Source organism: Amblyraja radiata, chromosome 10 (assembly GCF_010909765.2).
Source record: "Amblyraja radiata isolate CabotCenter1 chromosome 10, sAmbRad1.1.pri, whole genome shotgun sequence".
NCBI lineage: Eukaryota > Metazoa > Chordata > Chondrichthyes > Rajiformes > Rajidae > Amblyraja > Amblyraja radiata.
In genome coordinates, this window is record NC_045965.1 from 37,491,603 (window position 1) to 37,502,417 (window position 10,815).

Consider the following 10,815-nt stretch of genomic DNA (forward strand, 5'->3'; position numbering starts at 1 on the left):
AGAGTGCAAGAGCAAAATGAAGAGTGAGAGAGAGAAAGCACGAGCGAGAGGTTTGGGGCGATGTTTGGTGACACAATTGGTGGCTATGGAACTGATAGTGCCTAGACTGTGGCCGGGTTTGGGAAAGAGGAATGGGAGCCCTGTGCTGAGCAGGTGGAGGCAGGGTCTGGGTTTGGAGCCAGAGAGGCATTGTAGCCCTTCTCCATTGTGATGATAGGGTGAAGATGGATCAGAATCTTGTTCCACAGGTCCGGAAGTTGTGGAGATGTGTTTTTCATCTGATGGAATGAGGACTGTAGATTTCTTCCTTGAGCTGATGGGGGGGGGGGTGGGGGGGTTAGGCTTTGAGTCGGGAAATGGAGAGAAATGAATCAGATTAATGATCTTAACAAGAGCACTAGACTTACACTAAAGATCTCAACTGATCATGGTGTCAGGAGACTAAAGGATGGCTCCAGGAAGAATCACAGGGTCAAGACATTGTAGGAAGATGGGGATCAGTCCAGTGGGCCTAATGAATGAGAGGTAGGTAAGGGACCTACTTGATAGGGCCACTGGTGCAGTGCTGTACTGTGAAGAACTAATTATCATGGTTCCCAGTTATATTCACTCCTGGCGCAAATTAGTCCAAATTTCCTCATATTAAGTGGAGTGACACAAAAAGGCCAAGAAATTGCCATTTTCCCATTTTTTATTCAAAACAAAAAACAATTTTCAATCACCGAACATTGAAAGAAAAACAGTTTTATGACGATAATTATGAGTCTGAAGAAGGGGTTCGGCCTGAAACGTTGCCTATTTCCTTCGCTCCATAGATGCTGCTGCACCCGCTGAGTTTCTCCAGCATTTTTGTGTTCCTTATGAGGATAATTTCTGGGCAGCTAGTTACACCTGGGGAAGACGAAATCTTGAGCTTATAAACTAAAAAAACAATAAAATAATAAAGAATAATAAACCTAATAAATATGTCAAGAAAAAAAACTTTAGAGATTGGTGAGAAAGTGAATCCCACTCACTTCCAACTGAATTGGTTGAATTAATTAGTTTAGATACATTAAATAAAAGTTGGATAAGTTTCCTTTTATTCCCCCATGAAATCTACGTATTGTTAGTGGACCAATATTTACTGGATATTTTACTGTTCACAAGAAGTTAGTGATGTGCTGAATTATTTAACTGCTTCAGTCTTTCTGGTGAAAATAAACCCAAACTATTGTTGACTGAATATTTAACCCAATGACAATTAAAGAACAACAACGTACTTCCATATCAGAATGGTTTGTGATTTTAAGGGGGAATCTGCAGGTAGTAGCATTTCCATGCTCTAGGTACCTTGCTCTTTTATAGCACTGGAGATCACATGTTTGGGAGGCCCTGTGTGTGTGCTATACATGTTGTACATGCACCAATTGGGGAGGAGGTGGAGGTTTGAAGTGGTGCATGAAATGTTAAGTGTGCTGCTTTCTCCTGAATGGTCTGAGCTTGTTGAGTGTTAGAACTGTACTCACCCAGACAAGTACATGAAGATAAGATAAATGAAAGAACATTCATAGGATGAGACCAAGCTATCCAAAATAGCACCCACACAGTGCACATATGTTGGACCAACAAATTGAAAATGGGTGTCCTCCTAATTATTGTACTCCTCATTAAATATTGTCTGGTGCAATTCAAAAATACTCAACTACCAGAACTCAATTATGATATATTTGTGAATGTCATAACATCTAAGTGATCAAACTTCCAGTAATGTCACCATTGGAAAAGACAACTGAAGCGAGGCAAAGTACAATCAGGGCAATTGTTGCTTGGAAACAAAATGAGATAAAATATTACAACAATAAATCAGAGTTGGCAGCAATATTAGTATTCTACATTAATTTACAGGGGACAACAGTTTCCCAAACAAAACAAAACAAATGTTTTACATTCATGCATGTTTTGAAAATCTCATCGCTGTAAACATGTGCAATGTGCAATTCTGGAGCGGAGACTGCGGGACCCGGAGCTGGGGCGGCGGCCCGGAGCGGAGACTGCGGGACCCGGAGCTGGGGCGGCTGCCCGGAGCTGATGCTGTGGCGGGCCGTCTCGGAGCGGAGACGGCGTTCCGGCTTTCGGCGGCGGCGACATCACCACGGAGGCCCGCTGGACTGGAGGGCGGCATCTCCGGCCTGGATTGATCGCTCAGCGCAGAGGGAGAACAAGGAGGGAAGAGACGGAGACTAAGACTTTGCCTCCATCACAGTGAGGATGTGCTTGGTGAACTCACTGTGGTGGATGTTTAATTTGTGTTTATTGTATGTTTTGTTTTATTGGTTCTGTGTATGACTGCAGGCAACATAATTTCGTTCAGACTGAAAGGTCTGAATGACAATAAAGGAATCTAATCTAATCTAAAAAAAAATAACAAGATCAGAGATCAAACCAACATCAAAAATGGGCCATAGATACTATTGCTACAACTTAATAGTTGCATTGCTAACAAACCTATCTTTATAGAAAATGGTGTTATTAAAAACAATTGTGTCAACGGGGGAAAGGAGGATGGGGCCAAAGAGTTTCAGACTCGCAGTGACAAAGGTATTTCTCCCACAGGATTATAAAAAATTAAGGTATTTTTAATAACTCCAAGTTTATGTATGTTTCATGCATGTTACATTGTTTAATAAGGTATAATTGCACAAGTGACAATAGAAGCAGTGTAGGAATACAATACAATCAGTTTTATTCGTCACATTGCACATAAAGTGCAAGTGAAAGGAACTGCAGATGGTGGTTTACAATGAAGATAAACACAAAATGCTGGAGTAATTCAGCGGGTCAGGCAGCATCTCAGTATAAAGGAATAAGTGATGTTTCAGGTCTGAAGAAGTGTCTCGACCCGGAAACGTCACCTAGTGAATTTCCTCAGATATGTTGCCTGACCTGCGGAGTTACTCCAGCATTTTGTGTAATTAGAAGCAATTACTTGTCAATTTCATTGTCTGTCTGCAGTGAAACCCACAGACTGGTTCAGAGATGAAGGTGTCTGACACCTGCTGGGAGGCTACATGGAAACAGTTTCCATTCCCTAAACTCTTTTCTTCTGACACAGCTTTTGTTTGGTCAATTTCCAAAGTAACGGTGGTCACGGTAGAGTTGCTGCCTTACAGCGAATGCAGCGCCGGAGACCCGGGTTCGATCCCGACTGCAGGTGCTGTCGGTAGAGTTTGTACTTTCTCCCCGTAGGGTTTCTCTGAGATCTTCACACCAAAGATTATAATCCTCTATAATCTTTGCTTCACACTACAAAGACGTAGGTTAATTCCCTAGTGGGTGTAGGAAAGTGGGAATCGCTGGTCGGCGCAGACCCGGTGCGCCGCAGTGTTTCCACGCTGTATCTCTAAACTAAACTCTGTGGTTCCGGACAGAAATAGAGTTATATCGCAAATAGCGTTCCCCAATTTATCAATCAGGTTACCAGTGTGGAGGTGGAGGTGGAGATGGGAACCACAGTTGAGAGCCGCTGTTGCGCGGGGGACTGGGTTCTTGTGCCGAACATTTCCGCAATCGGCCGATGGCGGCTCCGTGGAGCGCGCGGCTGCGGCAGTTGGCGACGTAAGTATCGGCGCGAGTTTGAACAGGAGGGCGCGGGAACGATATTCGGAGCGCGCAGGTAGCAACGGGCGGCGCGGGCGCCGGGTTTGTGCCGCGTGGGTGGCAACGGGCGCCGTGTACGTGCAGTCCCGCGCTGTGCTCACGCTGCCCCCGCCTGGGTGACGGGCGGCGCGGGTCGCGTTCAGCCGCTGCTAGATGATCGCGGTCACCGAGTCGAGAATGTTTTATCGTCTTTATCACACTTTGGCAACTCCCCCTCCCATTCCCACACTGACCTTTCTGCCCTGTGCCTCCTCCATTGTCAGGGGGAATTATAATTGTCTAAAATTGGAGAATTCAATATTCACTTACTGTTGGTTTGTAAGGTACACAAGCAAATTATGAAGTGCTGTTCCTCCAGTTAACATGTGGTCTCACTCTGTCAGTGAAGGAGGTCTAGTATAGAAAGGTCAGAATGGGAAGAGGAATTAAAATGGTTAGCAACTGTGAGATCCAGTAGGCCTTGGCAGACAGCATACAAATGTTTGGAGTAATGGTCGCCATATCTATGTTTGCTCTCGCCACATCGGGAACACTGGATGCATTAGTTGAGGTTGGACGAGGTGATTGCGAACCTCAAGGTTCAAGGTCAGTTTATTGTCACATGCACCAATTAAGGCAGTGACATTTGAGTTACCATCCCTGTGTCTCAAAATAACAAAGTTGAAGTATTGCCCTTTGAAAGAGATATTCAGCCAATATCATGTTTTGAGTTGATAACAGTTCTGAATGTTAATTTGAAGAAAGGTGTGGGTTTTACTTAGTAAGCTAGTCATTCTTTATAATTAAGCAAGCACTTGGTCTGAAGACAACTGAGGTCAAGAGATCATTTAAATCTAACCTTTCACCATGACGAATTTCTCCCACAAGCTTGGTTTAATATCGTTTGTAAGTGTGTGTATAATAGTTCTACATGTACTGATGAATATTTATATACTTAATAGTTCCTTACAGCAAAATGCTTCTGAAAGATTGCTTCCTTTCACAAGCCCATGGCACCAACTGCACATACGAAACAATTCAAATAGATCTTCGGTAGTTCGTTTTGGAAGGCAGGCCTACGTCAGACTGTATCCTGTTCTGCTGGTTCGACCTGATGGATCTACTATCAATATCCGATACAAGGAGCCCAAAAAAATGATTACTGTAAGGAATTACTAATTAATGTTTAACTTGAAGAAATGTTGTTGTAAATAGTCCAAAATTTAAGATGTGTTTCATAATATACAAGAAAATAGGTGCAGGACTAGGCCTTCAACCTTTAAAGCCTGCATTATCCTTTATTATGATCGTGGCTGCCGTATGCTGGCCTCGTCTCCTCTTCTGTGTCATTTCTCAAGATCCCTCTATTCCATGATCTATCAAAAATGCATCCAACTCCACTTTAAAATATTTCTAATGATCCAATTTGCCCCACACTCCAAGGTAGAGAATTCAAAATTTGCCACTTTCTGTAAGAAGAAATGCCTCAGTTTTAAATGACTAGCCACTTGTACATATGTTCCCCTTACAAAACGTTTCCCCTAGTGTAATAAGATACCACAGGCTCATACCACTTTCATCAGGCCAATTACAGCATTTTGTCAGGTTTTAACTTAAATAATTTCTCTGTTATTGAATGGTCACTTTTTTTTTTAAGTTCAATGCCCTATTTTCATCTTATAGTTTTCCCACTCCACAAATTACCAACTATTCGGTTTTCTCAGTATAATATGTTCCTGAAGCTAGCCACTAGAAAGCAAAGATCTTAGAGCAGACTAGAAAGTACAAGAAAGATTTGCCTTTTTATAATTGTGTTTTTATCAGCCTTCCTTAATCCCAAAATCTAGCAGTAGACTGGTCCAGGGGCAAGGTAGTCAATCGCTTTGTAGATACTAATAGGCTGGTGAAATGGAAAGATGAAATAAACGCTGTGGAATGTAGCTGGGAAGGCTGAAAAGGAAATATAAATTATACACAATTCCAAATGGGGTACAATAACAAAAGGGTCTGGGGTTACAAGTGTAATTGTCATTTAAAATGTGAGGGTAGTCGTGGAAGTTGGGTAGAAAGAATATGGAATTCTCATCTTTATAAAAGAGGCACAGGAGTACAAGACCAGGTAAGTCATGATCAACTTTTTGTAAATCATACTGCAGGACCACATATGGAGTATTATGTCCAAGTCTTGGTCCCATAAGTTAGGAAAGATGTTAATCTTTAGAGGATGCAGAGAAGATTTGCTAAAGTGATCCTGAGGATGAGGGATGTGTAGATGGACTGAAGCAGTTACGTTTTTGCTGCAACAGAGGAGATTACAAGGGGATAGAGATGGTGGATAGAGAAAAACTGTTACTGCTTGATCAAAGATCAAGAATTGAGGGACATGTGAAGATTAATGATAAAATAAACAATTAGAGTGATACAGCATGGAAACAGACCCTTCCACCCAACTTGCCCACACCGGCCAACATGTCCCAGCTACGCTAGTCGCAACTGCCTGCGTTTGGTTCATATCCCTCCAAACCTGTCCTATCCATGTACCTGTCTAACTTTCTTAAACGCTGGGATAGTTTCTCCCTCAACTACCTCCTCGAGCAGCCTCTACCACAAAAAATAAGTTACCCCCCAGATTCCTGTTATATATTTTCCCTTTCACCTTAAACCTATGTCCTCTGGTCCTCGATTCATCTCCTCTGGGCAAGAGACTTTGCATCTACCCGATCTATTCCTCTCATGATTTTATACACGTCTATAAATCACCCTTCATACTTTTGAGCTCCAAGGAATAGATTCTCAGGCTGCTCAATGTCTCCCTATAGCTCACACCCTCTAATCCTGGAAACATCCTCGTAAATCTTCTCTGGACCCTTTCCAGCTTGGCAATATCTTTCCTATAACATGGCACCCAGAACTCAACGCAATACTCTAAATGCGGCCTCACCAATGTCTTATACAACTGCAACATTACCTCCCAGCTTCAATACTCAATACTCTGACTGATGAAGCCCACTGTGCTAAAAGCCTTTTTGACCACCCTATCTACCTGCAACTCCACCTTCAAGGAACCATGCACCTGCACTCCTAGATCCCTTTGCTCTACAACACTCCCCAGACCCCTACCGTTCACCGTGTAGGTCCTTCCCAAGTTAGACTTCCCAAAATCATTTTTAAACACTTAAATGGTTACAGTCTAGAATACATCACCAGGATTGGCAGTGGAGGCAGATTCAGTTGTACTAGGCAGTATGATGGCACAACAATAGAACCTCTGTCTAGAATTGAGCCCGGGTCATGTCCAGTGACCTTGGATCAATTCTGACCTCATGTGCAGCTCCTGTAGAGTTTGTGCATTTTCCATTTTTTTGTGGGGGGTGGGGTGGGGTGGTTCTCCCAGGTGCCTGCACACTTCCCACTCCAAAATTAAGCTTGTTGTTGGTGCAAATTACCCTGGTAGAGATTGGGTATTAGGAGAGGTGGGGAGGAGCTGATGGACCAATGAGAGAGAATAATTATATGGAAATAATTTGGTGGGGGTGATTGTCGTGCAAGGAGGATGGAAGATGGGATTTCTCTGAGGGATAATGGCTTCTATTGATATGAGGAGTAGACTTATTTTGTAACAAATATTATATGCTTGTATATTCTGAAAATTGTTGTGCACTTAAGGGCCCGTCCCACTTAAGCGATTTTTTCCGGCGACTTGCCGGCACCCGTCATAGTTGCAGCAGGTTGCCGACATGTCGCTGGGTGATGCCTATATGGTCGTGAGTAGTTGCCCAAAGAGTCATACCTTTTTTTGCTCGCCGTTAGATTTTCAACATGTTGAAAATTTTTGGCAACCAGCTATGACGGATGCTGCAAGTCGCCAAAAAAATCGCACAAGTGGGAGAGTCCCTTAAGATACCAAGTTGTTAACCATCATTTTCTAGAATACTAAGAAAATGATTTGTTGCAGATGCCAGTGGATGTTTCTCTTCTACCAGAAGCCGAGCGAAAAGCAAGAATGCGCAAACGGGACCCCAAGAAAGTCAAAGTAAATGAGGAGCGATTTGAAGATGAATTTAAGGTTGAAGATTACAGCAAATTCTGGAAGAAAAAATAAGCTTCAGATGGCAAAATCTGAGAAAGACAAAACTATTAGTGAATGATTTGCCTGCTGTTTATGTCAATAGAACATGGCAGGTTGACAGTGCACATTATATAATTTATAAGTCTCAATAAATTGTTTTTATTTATCATTTAGTGAAGTTTGAAGTTTTACAAGAATGCCTACGGAATAAATCCTTGTTTAAAAGATTTAAAGATACCTGCTATGGAAAATGTTTTGAATGTCAATAAACCATTGTCTCACAATAACTATCTGTTCTCTCTATGTCTTTTCTTCCTGCTTGCATTTCAAGGACCTGATGTGCATATGTTTTTATACATTTGCTCACTTTTACAAAGATTTAACCATGTAAAATTGACTTGGGTATTAAGTTAGAAATCTGTAATGTTGTTGGAATATTTAACTAAAAAAGTACAGGTGATTTCACTTAATTATCCCAGGAATAGAACAATATTTAATAAAAATAAAAGTTTGGTACTAAAGTTACTGCTTTAAAATATGAAATCCAGGGAACATTTTATGAGGATAGAAACAAAATCAGAAATGCTATTAGAACTCAGCCAGTCAAATAGCATCTGTGGAATGAGAAGACATTTTGGGTCAGCCAGCCTTCCTCAGAATTAATTCAGACCTGAGGAAGGGTTGCCGAACTGAAACGCAGACTTGGTTTCTCCTTCCACAGATGCTGCTTGACTGACTGAATTCTTCCCGCATTTCTTTTTTTGCCTGTGTTTCTGTGTATTGCCTGTTTTTCTGTGCCTTTTAGTACAACAAGAATCATTCTAAATGTGCTTAATTATCAGTTAAGATCATAGAGGTAATGTTCATGTGTGTTGTGTTATCAACTCAACACCTCTAAATGCTTAAATATCTATTCCTGTGGAAATCCCATTCGATTAGATGAAATGTCCAACATTTGCAAAAGAAGAAAATACTGCAATGTGATTTGTAGATTTCCTATTGTATACTCTAATCCTTGAAGTTTAAAAATTTGGAGATGGATATTTTGTTCATTTATATACCAAGAATACAACTTGAAGCAAAGAACATTACCAGTTAAAATTTGCTTCAATGTCCAGAACCAGATCAGACCAGATTAGAAATGTTTTAAGAAAGCCATCCCTGTGTCAAGAAACCCCGTTTCAAATGTGAAGCTTTTTGCCTAATCTCTAATTGTGGAGAAGTAAGATTAAATTTCCATGTTCTGTCAGACATGCATCATCTTAATGTTTTGTGCTCTATGAAATAATTTGTGTAAATGCATTGGCAGCTTAGCGCATTTCAGTAGCCATTTACCTGCATGGAGTTATGAACTGCTTTTACAAAATCCAGCTGAACATTTTAGGGAGTTCTCACTTTGCAGGATTTAACAAAGGAACGAGATTTAAGAAAAGTCAAACATTTTCCCCATGTTCTCGATAAATTATGTACTTAGAAGAGACCGTGTGTAGTGATTTTTCCTGGCTGCCAGTTTCATTAACATTTAAAAAAACACAACATTTTTAATTTTCTACTCGATTTATAAATACCCCGTCATTGAGTATAATTAAAGTGAAAGTCAATAGATTTTAGATATGAAGGAAATGATCAAGGCATAGAAGGGGAATAGGATGATGTGGGGATTCAGCAGAATTAGGTATGGCTTAAAAGGTTGATGGTATCACTGAAAAGTAACATTTCTTAAAAGTTGAATCAATCTAACAGTTAACACCCACTTAAAAAAATATTATCAAGAATCATTTCCTTTTGAAGCTGAGACAAAACCCATTTATCCTCTATAATAAGGAATTGTTTTGCCTGCCAGCTGTGTACAATTAAACAATTGGTCTTTTATGAGAAACTTCAATGTTGGCATTGCTGTCCAGCAAGAGGCTCAGTAGATTAAAAATCAGTTGTTAACTGCCAAATCTTGCACCACCTTACTTTAAAATGTTAATAATTAAACGCATCCAAAGTTCAGTTTCAAAAGTGTGCAGCTTACCAAATTCAATACTGAGACTACAGAATGGAATCAGCAACTACCCAAGTTTCGAGGATATTTGCTTTGGAGATACCGGACATCATTGTGATTGTTATTTATTTTGTGTTCGTTATGTGTGTTGGAATATGGGTGAGTTCGGAGTACTTTGGAATAAGCAGTTCTCTATGTCAGAGTTGTACCCTTGAACTGTGACATTTCTTTTGCAGAAATCTATAAAATTAATTGTGTATCTTCTACATAGCAATTTCTCTTTCAGCTTGAAATTATTATCACCTCTTTTAAATTTAAAGATTATTTTGAATATTAACTTGTACTATCATTGTACTAAATTATGTTAATTACCAGACATAAAATTAATTTTGCCTAAAATTGTTTTTATGATAAGTTTAGCTTTTATTTTTATTGCTTATATATCTGGAATTGTTTCAATGACAAGCACAAAAATAATTTACAGATTGCCAAATATGTGTAACATTCTCAAAACACCATATTGTTAGAGATTATATATTAATTATATTCAAAAGTTTGAACTAGAATTAATTTTTGTAACAATGCAGTGAAAATTAAGCTTGTGAAAATGTCATTATCCAACCCCCTTTTTATTGGAATTAAGGTAAATATGAAAAATGGGATTACAATATTTTTGATAAGTTTGTGCAAGTATTAATTTTAGGGTTCATTTGATTAAATGGAAATTTAATGAAATATAAACTAGATGGTTCTTTATTTTTAATATAAGCTAAAGAAATATTGTAATAACATTGTTTAAAACAGTTCCTGGTTTTTGAATGTCAAGTCTTCACCATGTTTCACTGACCTTTGTGTCCACAGTTTATTTTTAACTGGTCTATAATTTATTTTGCATTTTGGACTTCGATTAAGAGAATTGACACAAATCTTTCTGTAATAGTCTTCTGTGAGAGCCAACCGGAACACAGTGGGGGGATATTTCCTTGCTGGAAAATCTATGACGTGGTGGCCTGTAAGTCTATCTACGCAGATATTTTTTTAAGTGGGTTAATACTGGTTGTGAATTAGTACAATGTTCAGTTAATGATAGTGGTATGTATTTTGAAATTGCTAAATATGTAACTTTTTTAAAGACCTC

At 39.7% G+C, this 10,815-nt stretch overlaps 2 protein-coding genes across 2 annotated transcripts in view; both read left to right on the forward strand.

Annotated features, from left to right (window-relative positions):
• The first annotated feature begins 3,483 nt into the window (after positions 1-3,483).
• Positions 3,484-7,975, forward strand: mrpl55 (mitochondrial ribosomal protein L55). Its single transcript, XM_033028560.1, has 3 exons — positions 3,484-3,597; positions 4,581-4,782; positions 7,574-7,975. The coding sequence occupies exons 1-3, from the start codon at positions 3,557-3,559 to the stop codon at positions 7,718-7,720; spliced, it is 390 nt and encodes a 129-aa protein (XP_032884451.1). The 5' UTR covers positions 3,484-3,556; the 3' UTR covers positions 7,721-7,975.
• A 554-nt stretch (positions 7,976-8,529) lies between these two features.
• The window catches only part of slc5a9 (solute carrier family 5 member 9), a 33,219-nt gene continuing 30,933 nt past the window's right edge, over positions 8,530-10,815 (forward strand). The window contains exons 1-2 of the mRNA XM_033028557.1: positions 8,530-9,836; positions 10,618-10,689. Of these exons, the coding sequence (XP_032884448.1) occupies positions 9,732-9,836; positions 10,618-10,689 (177 nt within the window). The 5' untranslated portion in view covers positions 8,530-9,731. The remainder of the gene's footprint in view (positions 9,837-10,617; positions 10,690-10,815) is intronic.

Coding starts and splice junctions, on each gene's coding strand:
- mrpl55 (XM_033028560.1), top strand. CDS start 3,557: ATGGCGGCTCCGTGGAGCGCGCGGCTGCGGCAGTTGGCGAC. Junction 3,598..4,580: donor CGGCTGCGGCAGTTGGCGAC/GTAAGTATCGGC, acceptor TATACTTAATAG/TTCCTTACAGCAAAATGCTT. Junction 4,783..7,573: donor AGCCCAAAAAAATGATTACT/GTAAGGAATTAC, acceptor GATTTGTTGCAG/ATGCCAGTGGATGTTTCTCT.